This window comes from Sinocyclocheilus anshuiensis, unplaced genomic scaffold (genome assembly GCF_001515605.1).
Source record: "Sinocyclocheilus anshuiensis isolate Anshui unplaced genomic scaffold, SAMN03320099.WGS_v1.1 scaffold188, whole genome shotgun sequence".
Taxonomy (NCBI): Eukaryota; Metazoa; Chordata; class Actinopteri; order Cypriniformes; family Cyprinidae; genus Sinocyclocheilus; species Sinocyclocheilus anshuiensis.
Window position 1 is genome coordinate 1,079,872 of NW_015555768.1, and position 21,303 is coordinate 1,101,174.

Here is a 21,303-nt window from a genome sequence, read left to right on the forward strand (position 1 = left end):
TACAGTGTAATTTTACAATAGTAATATTTATTATTTTATTTTTAAATGTTCATATTATATTTTATATGTATTCATGTAAATATATATTATTAAAGTGTAATTATAATTGCTAATAATTGCACCTCTATTCTTCTTCATGTACATATTTTTGCCTATCTCTTACAGGTTCCTCAGATAGTGGATGAACACATACGTGTTTGATTCCTGGTCATTATGACATATCTTCCTCTGTTCTCATTGGACCATCAGGTCAGGATGTTCCGGGTTTTAAGCTGGAGCAACTGTCACTCTACCACATGGCCACGCCTCTTGTGGATTTTGTGGGTGTGGCTAAGCCCATGTTCATCGGTTCACCAGCACTCACACCCACATTCCATCAAAATCCTGGGGGACATCACCTTGGGGGGCCTGTTTCCAGTCCATGCCAGGGGTCCCGCAGGGGTCCCGTGTGGAGAAATAAAGAAGGAGAAAGGAATCCACCGGATGGAGGCCATGCTATACGCACTGGACCAGATCAACAGCGACCCAGAACTGCTGCCCAACATTACGCTAGGGGCCCGGATCCTCGATACGTGTTCCAGGGACACTTACGCTCTAGAGCAGTCTCTGACATTTGTCCAGGCCCTCATTCAGAAGGACACATCTGATATACGCTGCTCCAACGGCGAACAACCGATCATACGCAAGCCTGAACGCGTGGTGGGTGTGATAGGGGCGTCAGGCAGCTCAGTGTCCATCATGGTGGCCAATGTCCTGCGATTGTTTGAGGTGAGAACTCATTTCAAACATATGTGAGTGAGTGAGTACCAGGGTTGTGCAAAATTCAGAATTAAAGAATTGGCTCTATCTATCTATCTATCTATCTATCTATCTATCTATCTATCTATCTATCTATCTATCTATCTATCGTTCTATCTATCTATCGTTCTATCGTTCTATCGTTCTTTTGTTTTATGCATCATTCTGTCGTTCTATCTGTCATTCTATCTATCTACCATTCTATCTAACGTTTTATTGTTCTATCTATTGTTCTGTTATTCTCTCTGTCCATGAGGATGATTAAACATTATGATAATTAAAACATTAGAATGATTAAAACAATTAAATATAAATTTGAAAAATAGTTATATGAATTTCTTTGAATGTCAGTTCATCTTAATTGTACTTATACCTTACATTCAAACTTGAATTGCAGTTCTGCATCTTGTTTGCTACCGCATTTCAAATTCAGGAATTGATTTGAAATGTAAAAGGTATTCTTGATTCAGTTCTGAATGACACAGCCCTTGTATATACAGTATGTGTATTTTCTTCAGCGTACAGTGATTTCAACAGGTACGACATGTTTCTGGATCAACATCCTTGTTGGTTTTGGAAATACACTCTGGAATTCCTGGAACAACAACAAATGAGGCATTTTGTTTTTACATATAATTTTAAGTTTACATCAACCTGTCATTTCACTTTGATTGTAGGGGTAGTTTTAGGACTATGTCTGATTGTGTGATTTTCACACTGAACCTATAGTTTTTATTCTTTTGTACACCCTTACCTTTGTGTTTGCCCCGCCATACCAGCCAATCTGCTTTAAAATGGACAGGATCTCAATGCCTATGGGCCAGGACCTCGCGTTAATTGACAAGGAGGATTAGAGAGAGCAGCTAATCATGTTGTCGGCCTTTAGCTCTCTGGTATCCCATAGGCTTTTGAATATTAGTTCTGCTTTGTCCTAAATCCAGCAAGCATTTAGGCTGATTTTTATTCCCTACAGCTGTGGATTCTCATTCTCTGCAGTTGTTTTTACCAAACTTTCAATGCTCAAATGTTGTTCATTTGTTCATACTGCATTCTGTGCTTGTGGAATTTTAATGGGAAGGCTTGGATAACTCACGACTGGACCACATGAACACTGGGCAGGCGTTACAAAGCTCCACGTGTTGTGGCGGCCAATGTTTCATCTGCATCTCGAAATGCCAACCTCCCTCGATGCTTGCCATGGTGGAAATGATCATTGCATATCATATTCACTTTGAGTAGCAATCATATTTAGTGATCTTCATCCAAACATGCAGAGCTTTTAAACACTGTGCTATTTTTTTTTGAACTAACTTTACTCTGTCATTATTGTGGCAACTGCTTATTATGTTAAAAATGTTGTCCTTACAGTGGCAGTCAATGGTTTGGAATAATTTTAATGTTTTTTAAAAGAAGTCTCTTATGCTTACCAAGGCTGCATTTATTTGAGCAAAAATGCTGTAAAAACAGTAATATTGTGAACATTTTTTTACAATGAAAATGAACTGTGTTCTATTTGAATATATTTTAAAATATAATTTATCCCTGTGATGCAAAGCTGAATTTTCAGCATCATTACTCCAGTCTTCAGTGTCACACGATCTTTCAGAAATCATTCTGATATGCTGATTTGCTGCTCAAGAAACATTTCTTATTATTTTTTTGTGTTTTAAAAAATTCAGCTTTCCCATCACAGGAATAAATTATATCCTAAAATATATTCAAATGGAAAATGGATATTTAAAATTGCAATAAAATTTCACAATATTACTGTTTTTACTGTATTTCTGATCAAATAAATGCAGCCTTGGTGACATCTTTTAAAAACATTAAACACCTTTGACCCCTAGTGTAGACTTTAACCCCCCATGACCTCTTATCATCTCAGCCTAATAATAAATGCTAAACATTTCCTGTAAGTAAATCTTGCCTATGCACGAGTGAACTTGTGACTCCGAGTGTCCAATCTGCTTGTCTGAAAAACTGGCGAGTACATCATAGTTGGATCAAGATAGGAGAGCACATTTGTGTAATCAGCATTTTTTGGCATCCGCAAGCATTTGTGATCAGACTTCTACACACAACAAAGCACAAAACCCATGCACATTTTTCCTAACAAAAACTGGGGGAGGTTTAAACATGTGTGAACAACTATCCTTTATTCATCCTGAAACGGCTCCAACTTTCTCCCAAGAGGATCATACTTGGTGGCTCCCTCATATATTGCAGTATTAGGCTCGTCTGAGAACACATGGCATGGACACCCTGCCTGGGAACGAGGGAATCTCTGTGACGAATGGTGTGATTTGCTCCACTAGTGTAAGCTTTTTTGTGAAGGCTATCTTGTTCCCTATATCCTCGGGTTCCACAGGACTAAGATCCCTTCCTACATGGTTCTTATGTTTGAAATGAGAAGCGGACATATTGTTCTGAGAGCATGTAGAGAGTTTTTTCCTCTTTTGTGAGGTGAAAAGGGAAGTTGATTTTATGAGAGTCGACCGAGTGACAGACCAATAAAGCTTTTTTTAGCTGTTCTCTAATGGAACAAGACAATAGATTCAGAGGGCTTCTATATGTCGTCTACGCTTCGGTGTACACTGGTTAAGACTCCAAGAGAAGCTGATTGTATGTCATAATACAATTTGAGCTCCCTTAGCCCGTCTGCGGTGCATTATTGAGCTGTAAAGAGCCCTTACTTCATTTTGCGAACAAAGGCTGTGATGATCGCTGATTGATCTTAATAGAAATGCTTTGACAAAACAATGTTCAAGAGAGACTCGTGGGAAAGAAAACCCAAGATCTTTTTTAATATCTCATTTGATTCTTCTATGAAGCAGTGGAGAGCAAATGGAGATTTCTGCTTTGCTTCTGCTTAGTTTGTAATCGCAGATACGATCTAAACCATCTCTCCAAACGATCTGAGCTACTCTCTACATTCATTTTACAGATCTATACACCTGAGGTGCTTAAAAATTGACCCGTTTTGTCTTTTTATTTCACCAAAGGAATTTTAGGAGAGGATGAAGTTGAGTAAGCATTTGGCACAGTGGTGGGGACACAAACCTGTAATGTCAGATTAAAATGATCGCATGAATGCTGAGGCCTCACATGTTTCTTTGTGATTGATTGAAGAAAAAAATACTGCTTTATTGTTTCCTAAATCCAGCATTTCCAGTTCACAGTAATCTCATTAACAGGGCCATTGCTAAGCCACTCTGTTGATTTCTGCCCTTGTCAAATGCATATTTACATGTTTTAGGTGATCTCATAAGCTGGTTACGACAAAATATCAAAGGCATCGTTGTATATTCAAATATATAACTGTGTATTGTGAAACCGATGAACATGACAGGCAGAAATGCCTTCAAACCAGAAAAATCACAATTAAATACATCAGGCAAAATGGCTTTTTTACCATGATAATGGTGTAGTTATGGCACTGATATGTAGTTTTTGGACACATTTTTTTCTTCGAAGTATGTGAGGGAGCTGCAGAGGGTTTGAGAGTTGATGAAAAGGTAATAATTAATTATATTGAATGTAAAATTAAAATAAATCAGACTACATGCTAATCGCAATATATCTTAGTGTGATTATCAAATCAAAGGCTGCAATTTAATTAAATAACTAGTCTGTTGCATTTTGTTATTATAATTATTAAATAATTTTTTATTATTATTAAATAAATTTATTTTATTTTTTATTTACAACAGTAATATATTTCTGTTGTCATTTTTATAATTAGAATTTAAAATAATACTGCCACCACTACTACTACTACTACTACTAATAATAATTGTGTAGGTACAAATGTGTAGTTAAATTCTTGAAATATTAACTTAAAATCTCAGGGGGTATTTGAAGTAAATATTTTACATCTAAGGGGTTCGGCTGTCTTGAATATGAATACAGTACCAAAGTATAATGGTTTTACTATATAATGCCATCACAGTACCATAGTACCACTATAGTACATGATTAGCATACAGATCAGGTCACAATGTCACGTTTCTTTATTTAATTTTTTCAAATCGATTGAAATTCAAATTTCATTTAAAAAACACAAAAACTGTGAAGTGCATTTCAATTTCACAGGAAGTTATCCCATTGTGCTGTTGTAAATGACAGAAAGGTGTTAGACAATAGGCTGTATCCGTGGGGACAGCTGTCTGTAGCCAACCCTCTAATTAAACACACGTGGAATAAAGTCTGAAACGAATGCAGAACAAAAGCAGTGGTACAGTGGATCTTCATTAACCGGACCTTTTTGCGTCTGTATGATGAGGGGCACAGCATCAGCGCGAGTGATTATTCCAGTCTACAGATTGCTTGCTGAAGCGTGGACAAAGGTTCGACAGCCACCTCTTCCCATTCATCATGTTTTTGTTGTTTAAATATGCTTGGGACTGTTTCAAACAGCCATTTAGCCCATGTTTTGCATACGAAAAGCCTGTTGTTTCGCTGATATTTTTACACAGTCGATCATTAAGATGTGTTTGATGTGTCAGAAACATGATGAAAATATCATGAGACAGATTGTGAGCACAATGCTTGAGTTCCGGAAATTTCTTTGATGTCTGTGACACCAAACACCTGTCGTTTGTGGACAGTCTTTTATGTTTATTCAAGCCTTTATGTCAGGAATTAATCGGTGGATGCACTGAAAATATGTACTTCACTGATGATTGTAAAATATGTGCTTTTTAGTATGCACTGTAGTGAGATGCTGACTATGATTGCAATAGCATACGTGCATACTCTCAGAAAAAAAGGTATAAAAGCAATCACTGGGATGGTATCTTTTCAAAAGGTACATCTTATTTACCCCAAAAGGTCAATATTAGCACCTTAAAGGTACATATCAATAACTAAAGTTTTTACACAAACATAAATTAAATATGCAGTGTTTAAGTCACTTCACAACAGTGTAGCAATTTGTTTCATTTACTATTTAAAAAAAATAGAGTACAGTAAAGTACACTCTGTATTATGCATTTCATAAATAGTCAGTATGCCTATATTTGGACATACTACCACATTATATTGCAAATAAAATGTTAACATCTATCTAAATTCATTACCTTAAAGGGATATTTCACCCAAAAATTACAATTTTGTCACCATTTACTCACCTCCATGCCACTCAAGACCTGCATGACTTTCTCTTCTGCAAAATAAGATATTATGAAGAATGTTGAGGTCCAAACAATACTGGTCCCCACTGACTTTCATTAGACAAATACAAAAAAAAAAAAAAAGTAGAAAAGAGAGAGAGAGAAAACACTTTTTTTGTGTTTTTTGCAAGTTTGGAATGATACGAGGGTAAGTAAATTATGACAAATGTAGATTTTGGTGGACTAGCCTTTTAAAGTCAGCATTTACAGTGAGTTAAACCTTAATTTAATTTGAAACCTTTAAAGTTTCATATTAATTAAAATTACTTAATTATTAGGTTTATACCTTTAAAAACTGTTTTTACAGTATCTTTGTCAGGAAATTGGACGGTCTTTGTTGTTTTTTGCTCCCCATGTGCTCCCCGTGACCCGGTTTCTCCCTCATGTGCCCTTATTTGGTCGTTCCTTTTCCTGTCCTTGTTGTGTGTCTAATTAGTCATTCTGTTCACCTGTGTTCCTCCCAGTTTCCTCGTTATCCTGTGTATTTAGCCCCAGTCTGTTCAGTCTGTGTTTGTCGGGTCTACCAGTTGTGTACGTGTGTCTTTCTTCCCTCCCAAATGTGGATTTACCCTGTGTGTTGGATTTAATAAAAGGCTTCTTCGTTCCTTTCGAACTGTGTTTTTCCCTTTGTTTGTTTTCCGTGTTTTTTTTACAGTGTTTGTTTTCTGTTTTTCCCCATGGATCCCCTCGCTGCCAAATTCACCGCCCTAGCCCGCAAGGACCTTTCCCTGTTGGAGTATGCGGTTGAGTTCAGCCAGCTCACCGTTTTAACGGCGTTTGACGATGCTGCGCTGAACTCCCTGTTCTGGATCGGGGCTAATTACCACCGCCCCGTCGACCTCCCAGACACCACCGGACTGAGCTGGAGAGAAGCTATCATCCAGTGTCTGGAGAGCGTCTATCTCCGATCCAGAACACAGCCAGACCCAGAGCCCAGCCCACCATCTCCCCGCTGCGTGGAGCGCAAGCCCGAGCCCACTGATGGCGGAGAGCCCGAGCCCGTTGCGACTGACGAGCCATCGCCAAGGAGTGCGACTGCAAGAGCTGAGGATCGCCATGGAGCCAGAGCCTCTCGGATCGTCAGACCAGGTGCGAGAGCCGGATACAACGCCTGCCGCGAGGGAGAAAGCCGCTGACAGTTAGAGCGCGGAGAGGAGCTCCGCCCCCTGCACCGTGGCCGAGGGCGAGCTGATTACGGATCTGGGACTGTGCAACTCCGAAGGAGAGAGGGCTCCGGTTTCCACGTCCAGCCCAGAGAGGGCTCTCGTTCCTGAGTTAAGCCCTGAAAGCCCGGAGGCTCACAAATGACCGCCCTCCTTCCCGCCCGCTCCTGCCGCCGGACTCCCCCGTCCCCCCCCGTCCCTCCGGCTCCGCTTTGGTCTGTCGTCGACCATCCGTCACCTCGGGACTCCACTCCACTGGCTGCGCCTCGTCCCTCCGGTTCTGTCAGGCTCCTCCATCCCTTCGGCTCCTCCTCAGTCCTCTGTCTTGGTCGCCGGCGCCATCTGCTCCGCCTTGGCCCTCCGGATCCTCCCCGTCGCCCTGGCTCATTGGTTCTCCGTCTCGGCTTCGGGCTCCTCCGTCGCAGTCGGTGGGCCCCCTGGAGTCATCAGCCCTTCCTCCTCCATGGCTCCTACCTCCGTCGGCTCAACCGTGGGTCGTCATTATGGCTGTGGCCTGGGTCCCACTTGGCGCCGCATGCTCCAAGTCCCTCCCGTTTCCTCCCTGACTCCTCCCTCCGTCTGATCCGCCCTGGCTCCTCCTGTTTCCTCCTTGGCTCCTCCCTCCATCGTCACCTACCTGGACTCTGTCTGCCAGCCCCCTCCCGGGTGTCCGTCCTCCTCCTGAGCCTCCTCCCAAGTTCCCAACCGTCCCTCCTTCTGTTGTTTCTTCGGCGCGAGGGCGTGCCTTCCGGGAGGGCGGCGATATGTCAGGAAATTGGACCGTCTTTGTGTTTTGCTCCCCGTGACCCAGTTTCTCCCTCATGTGCCCTTATTTGGTCGTTCCTGTCCTTGTTGTCTGTCTAATTAGTCATTCTGTTCACCTGTGTTCCTCCCAATTCCCTCATTATCCTGTGTATTTAGCCCAAGTCTGTTCAGTCTGTGTTTGTCGGGTCTACCAGTTGTGTACGTGTCTTCCTTTCCTCCCAGTTGTGGATTTACCCTGTGTGTTGGATTTAATAAAAGAGTTTCGTTTATCCATGGCTCCTTCGTTCCTTCCGGCAGCGTATCATGACAATCTTCTGTGCATCCCATACGCACAGTGTGTAATATACAGTATGTACATATATTACATTTCAATATGAAATATATTGTCTTATGAAGTAAAAACATACACAAAACCTATTAGAAATTTGAACAATTTCATAAATTAATAATATATTTATATAATATATATACAAATATCTAGGTTTAGTACATTTTGGACATTTTTTACATTTACCTTCATAACTCACAGACTACTTGAAATACACTAGTCATCTTTTGATACAAGAAACAAATATAGGTGCACTAATTAATAATACAATTGATATATTATACTAAAAAGGACAAGACTATAATAAATTAATGCAAGAAGTCAGAGTGTTACAATTGCCCTCTTGGTGGGGGCGATTGTAACAGGGTTTGGGGGCAATTATAACACTGAAAAATAAGTCATATTAACCCACTGTATCTTAAATAAAAGCCTACCTCAAAGTAATCACTTTACTGCTGTAGTATCTAATAAATGTTAAGATTTTTTTTTTTTTTTTGCATATGGTTCAAATTCTTTTAGATATAAGGCATCATATGCCTTCAAAAATCTAAAAGTCTATTTCTATTTTTGCAGAAGACTAGGCAAGTATTCTAGTGGTAACTAGATTTTAATTATTTCAATATTTTACTCAAATACATTAATCAGCTGATGAGTCAAGAACAGTCTTGAAACTTGAAATGGTACAAGATAGACATTTTAACAGAATAACTCGATGAGATAATGTGGAGATAATATTCATTGTATTTTTTTTTTACAAAATTTTAAAAGCAACACATTGTTTAATGTGTAACACTAATCATTTTTAAATGTAGTTTTACATTTAAATATGTTAATTTTCTAACAGAAAAGTACTATACAATACCATATAAGAAATCATCATGTATTTATGTTCAAATATACTTGATATAGGACAATTTATTTCCATATAGAATTTGTCACCATTTTTCTACAACTGAAAAAATAAAAAATAGCACTGTCACTGGTTGTGGCTGGTGTCAGCCAAACAAAACATGCACCGATGCACACTTTGAAATCCATCCAGACACCTTTGGTACACTGTTCAATGAACTATAATTTGTGATGCGCTAATTCTAATCTCACATACCGTTTAGGACAGACAGTTTGTGAATTGGAATGCAGTGTGTGTTTTCAGTTCTGTGTTTTTATCTGCGTTTCTTGATTCAAGAGTCACAAGAGGGGTCGTATCTCATGCTTTCCACAGTCAGGGCGAGTTAAATGAGATTTTATTTCACCCCACGGTAATGACTCTCCCTGTCAGACACTCACTTTAAAGACGGCACGTCCTTCCTGCTTTACAGACAGAGATGACACATCTATGAGCATGCACAGACCTTCAGTGCACCTTTTCAGAAACAGAGCACACTAGGAGTCATACATGTACACACATACACACACAGCTCATGTCTTTCTCTGAGTCGCTCGGACGTCTTTCTCAGACACACACACACACACATACACACTCTCATTTGGATTACAGAGCGGTCACAGACCTTCCAATGAAAGCGCCACATAAGTCCCGACAGACCGCGTGAACCACAGTATAATTCAGCACTTCAGCAGTGTAGCAGTTGCGTAATTGTTAATGTCGTCTCTGTGGCCGTTCTCTCTGGATGGGACACGGTAGCAAACCGCATGTTTTTTTAATGATAAGACTTAGTGCTCTGGCTCATGAAACAGCTTCAGGTACTACATTTTTAACGGCTCGTCTTTATGTGGCATAAAACTCTGCAGAGATCCTTTGCTGACTCTTAGTTTTATGAGGCAGATTCAGATGCGTGTAGAACAGAGGAGTTTGATTACCTCTTGCCAAAACAATCAGATGAGGTTGTAAAACAGTGAAATGTATTGTTTGTGGGACAAACTCAAAATGAGTGTGTTGTTTTTTTATAGACAACAAAGGTGTTTCTTTATATCTCATGCCTAATTAGGTGAAACAAGCAGGGAAATGTGGCTAATAGGAAATTCGAACAGCATTAATATTGCAGACTTTTTTTGGTGGACTCCTGAACTCCCCTGAGATGCATTTTTAGTATGTCTAAAACTCATCACAAATTATTTAAAGTGTAGTATTTATTTATTTATTTTTGCAAATCTTACTGAAATTCATAGGTAAATCTCTGAAATGGTGGTTTTGGTAAGATTTGCATGTGAAAATGTTCTAATGGAAACAACTTACGTCTGAAATATTCTCTATGCAGATACTTCTAGCTATGCAATTGCATGTGTATTTGCATTCCAGAATGAAATCTGACCACTTTTCATAATGCAATGCAAGTACCAGGGTTATTTTAGTATCATTCATAGTTTTATTGATAGTTTAAGTTTAGTTTAGATTTTCTGTTTTCATTTGAATTTTTGCTAAAGTTTAAGTAAATTTGCTGTTTTTGTCATTTTTTAGTTTTAAATGTTTAAATTGTTTTTAATCATTTTATTTTCATTTTATCTATTTTAGTACATCAAGATAAATTAAATTAGAAATATTTCATTGACAACTAGCTGAAATAAACAAGTTTAAGTTTTTTTTTTAAATATTTTATTTCACTTATCATTTATTTTATTTCAGGTAAAAAAAATTTTTTTATGGATTTATTTGACTGAAAAAATGCTGTAGAAACAGTTTTCACTCAGAAATTGTTAGAAAATTTCAAAGACAGTTACTAAGAAATAGCAAGTAAGACATTAAATTAATCATGAAATATTTAAGTAGAAAAACTGAAATAGTATTTTTGTATAAAACATACTCCAATAATCTTTGTTTTATTTGCAACTTCAAAAAATGTTTTACAGTGTAGTTTTAGTTAATTATAATAACCCGGACAAGGACTTGCATTCTCAGTGTTGCCTCAATAGCTTTTTTTTGGCGTAAATGTCTTCTTTTATACAGTCTGTCACGGTGAAGCAATAGTTTAAAGTGAATCATGTGAAACAAGTTAGTTAATATGCCCATCAAGTATGTTCAACCCGGCCGCAGCGCATTGACTAAGGACTTGGCATCTGCATTTGCATACTTGCATAAAGTGTATTTCTGGCCTTATTCCATACGGCTTAGGCCAAAAACGTCCTCTACAAGTACCCAGACGCATGATTGCTGTACATATTTACCTGCCTGTTGCTATCAAACCCCGAGATTTAAAGCATTGCTAGAATTACCATAAAAATCATGTGCTATTAAAGGTGCAGTAAGCGATTTCTGAGAAACACTGTTTAAAGTGGATTGTACCGAGCACCAAAACACACTTCTATCCAATCAGTAAGGGGGTGTGTCCACTCATGATGGGGGAGTTGCCTGTGTTGCATAGCATGTTCATGAATTTGTGGGCGGAGCTATCAAGATAAGGGTGTGATCCTTTTGGATAGGAACGTGTTTGTTTTGGTGATTTCAAATATCAACAGTGTTTCTCAGAAATCGCTTACTGCACCTTTAAACCTGATGTTTTATTATTCAGGTACTGTGGCTGCTAAAACATGTCAAAAATGTATCTAACTTTACAAACTTGCCCCGCATGATGTTATTCAAACTATGACAGTTCAGCTGAAAGAGAAAACTGCCTGCAGAAGATGACAATTTAATGCAGATCATGTTCTCATCTGGCTTTGCGCCAGTATCTCATATTTAATGTAGCCTTTGTCATATTTTCTTTTTATGTCACATAACTGTCCATGTTGCCAATATCCCTGTTGAAAAAAACCCACATATGCTGGTTAGATATGTTTTGAAGCATGGCTGCTGGTTTGAGCTGGTTTAAGCTGGTCCTAAGCAACTAGCTCCTTCTAAGGACCAGCTTAGGACCAGCACGTGACCAATTTAAACCAGCTCTTGACCAGTTAAGGACCAGCTTAAACCAGCTCAAACCAGCATCCATGCTTTAAAACATACCTAACCAGCATAAGCTGGTGTTTTCAACAGGGATTACTAATTTTTAGCAAGTGATGAATGAATCTGTAGCAAATACAGCAGAGTTTGAACAACAAAAAGATGCTGTATGCATGTTCTCCTTCATTTAAGCGAATAGTTCACCCAAAAATTAAAATTTCCTGCAAATGTATTCACCCTCAGGCCATCCGAGATGTAGATGAGTTTGTTTCTTGCTCACCAATGGATCCTCTGTAGTGAATGGGTGCCGTCAGAATGAGCTCAGCAGGCACTGGACATCAATTTAACGTCAGGTTGACGTTGGACCGTCAGACAGATGATGCATTTTGGTTGAGAAAGAAAATCAGGTTGACGTCAATTTGACGTTGACTTAAAGTTGGATTTTGGTTACTTTACAAAACCTAAAAACAACAAAATTATCAACGTCAGCTGACGTCATTGGACATTGGACATCAAATTAACAGTGACATTACACGTTGAACTGACACTGACTTTTGGTCACCTGATGTCACAACCGAAATGTAATCAAATATCAACTTCTTATGACGTTGTGTGCCTGCTGGCAGAGTCCAAACAGCTGACAAAAACATCACAATAATCGACAACTAATCCACACAACTCCAGTCCATCAATTAACATTTTGTGAAGTGAAAATTTGCATGTTTGTAAGAAACAAATCCATCATTAAGACGTTTTTAGCTTCAAACCATGCTTTCGGCTAAAATATGATTCTGTAATGTTGCGTTCACCAGTTATTGCGTCTGAATCATTTATTGTGATGTTTTTTATCAGCTGTTTGGACTCTCATTGTGATGGCACCCATTCACTGGTTTGATGCACATTATGGCACCCCTTGCAGCTAGGGGTGTGCGATATTGACAAAAAATAATATCTCTATATTTTCTTGGATTTTATCGATAACGATAATTAGACGATATTTTGCTGAGTGTGTTATTGTGCTGGTATCTTAAGGACTGCCGTGGACAGCTGACTCCTAAAGGTTTTAAGACAACGTTAAGACAAAAACACAATAAATAAATACAATTTATGAATGATGCAGTGCTAATTGACATATCATTTATTACAGTACAGAAAATATAAAGTATATTTCTACCTAATTCTGTGCAGAAAATTGAAATAATTGTTTGTAGTATATAAAATAATCATAAAATTGCCATTAGGAAAAAATTATAGATCATCTAACAATGGACAAAAGTGTTTTTTTTCCTCTAAACCATGGTTCTCTAACCATAAAGGCTGCTGTGTAATTTGCCCCTGACTAATAAGCATTTAAAGAATTTAGGGGAAGCATTTAAATAATCCTGTGAATGCACTTAAAGAATGCAGAATCGAATCGTTAATAGAATCAAATCGAATTTAATTGTGAATTGAATTGAATCGTTCTTAATTTGCAAAAATCGTTCTTGAATCGAATCGAAAACCTATGAAGCGTGAATCAAATCGATTTGCTGTTTACCCAAAGATTCACAGCCCTAGAATCAACCGTTTAAATGATTTGGGTTAATCCCAATGACTCACTTATTAACAGTGACTTGCTGCCACCTACTGGTGGTTTTAATTTCACATTTAAAGTATCTTTCATTATTTAAATAATTTCAAATATCAGTATTTAACGTTTTGTTTAATATATCAGAACATTGTTTATGCATTTGTAACTGCAGGTTAAATGCATTCATGTTCTGCACTAAACAGTAGTGTGTAAATACATCTAAATGCCACTTCAGATGCAGCTTCTGCGTTTCCTCTGCATTGCAAAGATGAATTATATTGATACTGATTTCATTTGCTTGGTAACAGCCCAAATGTCTTCATATTCTAATTCACTGATTACATGTAAGAATTTGACTCAAAAGATAATGCACACTTTTAGGAAAAAAAGGCTTTATAAAGGTAAAAATGCCAATAAAAGGTCAAAATCAGTTTCAACTTATTGGAAAAGATTAATTTCTATCAGAGTGAACTGACCACCACACAGAATATGATACGAGGTACGAACACTGTTCAAGGTCTCCATTAATTCGTGCTTGTAGTAATTTAATGTGTATATATTTTGAAAGCATTGAATCACTATAGAAATCGCGATTCATTCGATTCTTAGCATTTTATATCGATTACTGTCCGAAATCGACGATTCACGATTCAAAATCATGTTTCAAGATCGATGCATATGCATCGTCAGGGTTTGTAATTGATGCATCGAGAAAACGAGTGAATCGTTACACCCCTAGTTGATTCATTCAGGAACGAAACACTGTCATGTTGCTCAGAAACGCAAAACAGTGCTATGGCTGTGTTTGGAATTATTTTTGTTGTTGAAATAGAGCAGAAACAGGCAATATGGTGTCTATAATGTAAGTCTCTTAATTAACTTCTTGTTTTTTGAACTGTTGTAAAAAAAATCAATAGTACGTTTGTAATCATTTGGAGAAAAAAATGGCACTCTTTGTGCGATATTGATTAACTATATGAGATTATATAAATATATAAAGTTTCTGTCCCCATATCTTGAATTTTGTGATAATTCTAAATGTATTTTAATTGAATCATGCAGTGACAGAATGCACTCCAAGTGCGCACTCGCACTAGTTTAGACCACGTAGTGTGTGCGTGCACTCTGTAGGGGTGTTTTGAATGGTTTTTGCAAAATACTCGATAATGTCAAATTGCACATCGTTAAAACAACAATTACGATATTATCGCAGACGATATATATCGCACACCCCTCCCTACTTGCAGCAAAGCTTGCATCTTGGCATGAATTGTCTTCTGTCACGTAAAATTGAGCTTGCGTATGTAGAAGCATTTGTGTTCACATACTTGTGTGAGTGTCTTTCTGGCCTTAATTACATTGTCTTCGTCCTGAGTCATTAAACAGAGTCTGGGGGTCTAGAAAGCACATCAGTGGCTCTTAGCTGCAAAATTAGAGGACCTTTGGTGCAATAAGCTGCTGGCTTCTGTTCAGAAAACTCACATTGAGTCTGTATAAGAAAGTGCTAACGAAAGGAAAGAGCACCAGGACAAATGTTTGACAGTAAGAGTTTTGAGGACCGAAATCACTTTGTGAGGTGCATGTTTGAGCATTAATCATTTAGAAATTGCATGCAATGGGTCAATGGAGGGATTATATTTTGATTTAAGATTTCTACAGGTTTCTTTGTGAATAAATAATCATTGCATTAGTCATTCCAAAGGAAGTGAGTTTCCACAGGCACCTTGGCTGTCAGAGTTTCCTCTTATTGCCGTTATTGTGAGGTAAATGGTCAGTAATTGCACTGATGTCTGTGGCAGTTAATTCAAGTGAGAAAATCGTGGCTATTTTTTTTTTAACTATAGGGAATGCTTTTGTGTGAACTTCTTCTTGTGTCAGTTGCTATTATTATGCATCGAGACACTGAATTATCAGGCTGTCAGCAGTACACTTTTTTGTCAGCTTTGACTTTTCACTAAATTAAAGTGAAAGTGACGTGTAGCCAAGTATGGTGTCCCATACTCGGAATTTGTGCTCTGCATTTAACCCATCCAAATGCACACACACAGCCAGTGGTGGTTCTACATTGAATTACACCCTGGGCGAGACCCCCTTCGAGCACAAACAGTTATATCAAAGGTGGGTGGCTCATCCTGACCAGTGGCAGAGGATGCTCCAAAATATTTTAGAAGTGCCCCTGAAATTGCAATTGAATTGCAATTTAAATTGAAATCAAAAGACCGTAGGATTATGTTTTATACAGCTAAAACATAATAGGAGGGTTACATAAACATGCCCTTACACGCTAAATGTCTGTCATTACACGCTATATCCTCCTGAGACCCAGAAAAAAAAAAACGTTTTTTGAATTTTGTTTTTTTCTTCATGTCATCACATTGTTTAGAGCATAAGAAACAAATGGTAAAAAAAACATTTTTGAAAAATGATATTTTATTTATATGTTATGCTATGTCCTCTGTAGTGGACACTAGGACTCAGTTGTTTAAAAAAAATTTTAACCAAAATTTGTATAAAGATGATTCTCAACTATGTTATGAAAGATATAATGGAATGAATTGATACACCATTTTACTTTATGCAATATGTGGGTAAAATGGCCATAAATTAATATTCCCATTCAATGCAATGTATCTATACACTGTATCTAATTTGCATATTAATGTGTTCTTGGAGCAACATTTAATGAAAAAAGAAGTGTAATAATTGGCAACATTTTAATAATAATATCTAATATTTCATAGGAATATTGATGTATAATTTATTTCCATATTCACTTGTGTCTCCCAAAATGCCTGATAAACATGATTTAAGTCCTGATGTCCTCTACAGTGGACATGTATGAAATCAATGCCCTGTTCTGTAACAGAAAGTCATTTTTTGATTTGAAACCCCATAACGTTTTGACATAACGTCTGAGATGTTGGTTTATGAAATACAATTTGAAAAGTAGTCCGATTTAAATTATAATTACACAGATTTGAAAATTCCGTTGGCTAATTACAGGGCCTAACGTTAACCCAACTGATGGAAATAAATAATAACTGAACTTGTAACCATTTTGTTGCAAAGCACAATATTATGATAAAAATTAGATCTCGTGTTTGTTGAGTTAAAACCGAATTAATTTGTTCATGAATCAGACTATATTGCTTGCCATTTTTGAACTTGAATGTGCAAGTCTTCTGGTTTGAGCCGTTTCTACGTTGTTTTAGCAATACAAACAGTCCGTTATGCTGTTCGATGCTGCCAACTGGTATTTGTTATCACATTACTTAATTTTTTTTATCATAATCATAAACATACTGGTTTATAAATAGTTTTACCTTTTACTGCACTTTGTTATTCTTCGTTGTTTACCTATAGTGGCTAATGAATCGGAAGCACATTCACAAAAAATCATATTCCATGTTAAAGGGGTCATATGACGTTGCTAAAAAGAACATTATGTTGTGTATTTGGTGTAATGCAATGTGTTTCGAGAATCAAAGTTACGCCTTCTTTCTTTGCGTGAACATTTGGGCGGCATTATGCAAACCTTCCCACATCGTGACGTAGACATGTGGGGGCGTGTTAGAACGAGCCGTTTTAGGTAGGCGTGGTTGACTCTTAACTTTTATAAAGAATATCTCTTTGGATTTGAGACTTTAGTCTTTGCAACTTTACAGATCTTCTTTATGCACCAAGAGCTTGTAACCCTCCAAAGAGAAAGGACAAATTTTAATTCGCATCATATGACCCCTTTAAATACAAGGTGGATATAGTTCAGATGCCTTTTTCTTTCAGTCTATGTGATGTTTTTCGCTTCTTTAATCATCCACTAAGCTAAAATTGTAAGTCCAGTCACATAGAAGTTTGAGGAATCATTTATGTCTGTATTCATTGTTCAAATTCTTAACCTTGAGTATGAGCAATAGTTGGCAAACACTACTAATAAGGTATTTCCAGGGGGCATTTATCATAACAAAACAATGTCAGGCTTTGTGACTTAATCCTATTTTATAAGATTATTAATAGCAATGAATGTAATCAAGGTTTTATTAACCATGAAACAACTTTTCAACTTTAAATATTTTATGTAGTGATTTGTAAACTTCACAAGCTTCTTCTAGTTTAAGAAAAATATGTGAAAAGTGAAGTTTTTGATAAATATGCTGAGCAATTCCTTTATCAAATGTTTGTCTGGGAAGCAGAAGTCTTGGCTCAAAGCTTCTAATTAAGTGCTGCGTCTAATTAATCAAGTTATTACTCCTAATGTTTAAGGCATTAAATGGTCTTGCGCCTCCATATCTGTCTGACCTACTGTACTCCTATTCTCCTGCCCGGTCTCTCAGATCATCTGAGCTTGGTCTTTTGTCCATTCCTCGTTTTCGGCTGTCCACGGTAGGTGGTAGGTCATTTAGTGTTAATGCTCCGAAATTATGGAATTCGCTACCCCTTACACTTCGTAATATACCATCTTTGTCTACATTCAAGACTCAGCTAAAAACGTATCTTTTTAATATGTATTTTGGATAATGTGGCCTTATGTGTTTTGTATTGTGTATATGGGTGTGCAAATGTTTTGTTTAGCACTATGTAAAGTGACCTTGAGCTATGGAAAGGCACTATATAAATAAAACTTCTTCTTCTTCTTAATCAATCTAATTTTCTCATGGTAACATTCATCATCATTTGCTGATTGCAATACATGTGATTCATTAAAATGGCATGCATCTGTCAATACTGGCAGATGATTTGTGTTTATTTGAAGCATATTTCAAAACCACAGACACAAATGGCTTGGTGGACACAAGTGGATTAACAGGCATTTGCTTCTTCTTCTTCTTCTTCTTCTTCTTCTTCTTCTTCTTCTTCTTCTTCTTCTTCTTCTTCTTCTTCTTCTTCTTCTTCTTCTTCTTCTTCTTCTTCTTCTTCTTCTTCTTCTTCTTCTTCAAGAAAATTGCAGCTCTAGGCTATAACCAATGATTCATAAATGCGCTTTCAGCTAGGGGTACGTAAGAGTCGACTCAAACTTTATGTGAACTGTATTTGGGTCATTTGAGGGAGACCAGTGGCGACATCATGATGGATTGATTTGTTGTTGTATTATTAGTGTTATTAGTGTGCATTGAAGTATCCAGTTTTTTTCTTCTTTTTTGCATAGCTTGTAATTTAACCAATCTAGTTGATTCTTCAAACTTGGCATTCTGTACTATGAATATTGTTAGCTCTTATGACAAATAGCTTTTGCATGTCACTTTGGATAGAAGCATCTGCTGAATTAATAAATTTGATGTTTCAGAGCTATAAATTGAATGTGGAGTGCAGCTCAGATTATTTGGCCTTGGAAGAATTTGATGGGAAATTAGTTCATATTGATATCTCTGACTTTGCAATTGCAGATTTTGTTGTTTTGGCTAGTTCAAGCAAGATATGAAAGATCTTCTGAAATTCGAGAGGAGGTACATGAGATTATATGTTTTTTTTTTCAACAGAAACATCTAAGAAGCAGAACGCCTAATCAGAATTCCATTTAATTTCATTGCTACCTAGAAAAAACTGGGATGTTAAACATGACATTGTTTTATGAGTGTGTTTTTCTGTCCTGTGCTGATGTATTTCCTATTAAAACAGAAATTAAGATAGAACATATCGAGGACTTTCAATTTTGATTTCCTTTGTGAATTTTCTTGCATACGGCCCACAGTTGGACATGCATGGACAAACATGCATCCAGCCATAAATACAAACATACACATATACTACATGCATGTAACAGAAATTAGGGCTTTAGTGAGGTGCGTGGACACAGATCAGGGGCAGACAGGAGCCATTACTGTGATTAAAAGATTGGATCTGGATCGTGCCGAGAGGCGCTGAACATTTCTGTTATGGAGTCATGATAAACTATTGCAGAATATTAAATAGCTCTGTCTGAGCTAGTGTCCTGTCCAGCTGGAGAATCATCCCTACCAAAACTGGGGTGCAGTGAAATTTACTACAATTTACACTATTAATTCTGAGAATCAGTTCTGTTAGGACAGAATCTGACTTTTTGGTATTTTACATTGTGCCCTATTTTTACAGATTTTTTTAGAGTGTATATTAGACTACATTCATTATTATTTTATTATTTGTTTTACCTGTTAGAGATGTTAGCAACGTTTTTATGACAGCCACCATTTATTTTATCATATTTCAACAACAGATTGGTGCACTGATGCGTTAAATCAACCAAAAGTGAAATTGAAGAAATGTATAATGCAACAAAATAGTTTTATTTCAAATAAACACTGCTCTTTTGAACTTTCTATTCTTTTTACTTTTTTGTTGAAAATGTAGCTTTGTCATCACAGGAATAAATTAGTTTTTTTTAATACATTAAAATAGAAAACAGTTCATTTAATTTAAATTCTAATAATATATATTTTTTTAATTTTCCTTAAGAAAATTTGACATGTACCTGAAATATTTCCAAATGAATCAATATCGAATCAAATCAAAACGTGAAATCTGTGTCAATACACAGTCCTAGTACCATGGTACTGTCACAGTACTTTTTTTTAAAGGTCCGTTATCTAACACACCTGATTTATTTCATCAGTTCATTAGTAGAGTGCTCCATGACCTGAATTGGGTGTGTCAGATTTTTTAGACACCTGAAATGTGCAGGATTTTGAAAAGTCTCACTGCCGGGGGCCGCCACACATAATCAGCGTTAAATGAATTCTTTGCCTCCCCCCTCCTGATATCTGTATCTCTCCTACTGTGCTTAACTTCATTTGACTAAAACCTCTCTTATCCTCACAGATAATCTGTCAAATGGTTTGTTAATTCATCCATCTATCTGTTGTAAGGACGCCCCTACTGCTCACCCACACGCTGAGACCTTGCTTACCTTCTGCGCATTAGCTGACGAGGCATGATCACTGCTCAAGTTTGTCAGTCACTGGGTGAACGGTATTTGAGGCCGAATGACAAATCATGATGAAACCAACGGCAGCCATCTGCATTTGCTCCAGACAAATGATGTAATAGCACAGATAATTCACTACCGCATTTTGTTGTCAAAGCTTAAAGTCCCCCTGTAGTGAAAATCAATTTTTTTATGTTGTTTATTTGTCTGTGTGGTGTTTTTAATATGCTTTTAGACAAACCATGTGCCAATCTATTAATCAACACCATTGCTGTGTATTTTCTCCTTAAAACTGTAGTTTCCCAAAGGCTGACCCAGAAATATGGTTTGAAACAGCCCTTGGTTTGCTACGTCACAATCCAATAACCAATCACGTCAAGGGATCGATTCCTATCACTAGCATGCAAAATATACCAATACCAGCACAAAACCAAAAATAAATCAGAGCAAAAAACCCATGAAGCTGTGGTTTAATGTGAATTTAGAACCGCTAACTTGCATTATAACCCGTGGCAACAGTGTAAAAGTAGCCCGGAGTCAGACCCACCTCTCTTGCATCGGCATCTGCACTTCACACACGTATGCTCGCGGGCGCGAAATAACAATCACAAACGGCTGCATTCGAGTCTTCAAGGCATTTTAGGACACAACATCGTCAAGTAACTTTAACGAATGTTACAGTATTCACATAGTTTTATCAGTCATTATCTGTGTATGCCATTGTTTTGCATTTACTACAGTTCAGTGGATCAGGAGGCGCTGGCTGGTGTGACTGAGT

The 21,303-nt window shown here is 37.3% G+C and overlaps 1 protein-coding gene across 1 annotated transcript in view; it reads left to right on the forward strand.

The window, feature by feature from the left end:
• Positions 1-21,303, forward strand: part of LOC107674373 (metabotropic glutamate receptor 6-like) — a 69,619-nt gene that overhangs the window by 12,460 nt on the left and 35,856 nt on the right. Inside the window, exon 2 of the mRNA XM_016468335.1 lies at positions 166-768. Coding sequence (XP_016323821.1) covers positions 214-768 — 555 coding nt within the window. The 5' untranslated portion in view covers positions 166-213. The remainder of the gene's footprint in view (positions 1-165; positions 769-21,303) is intronic.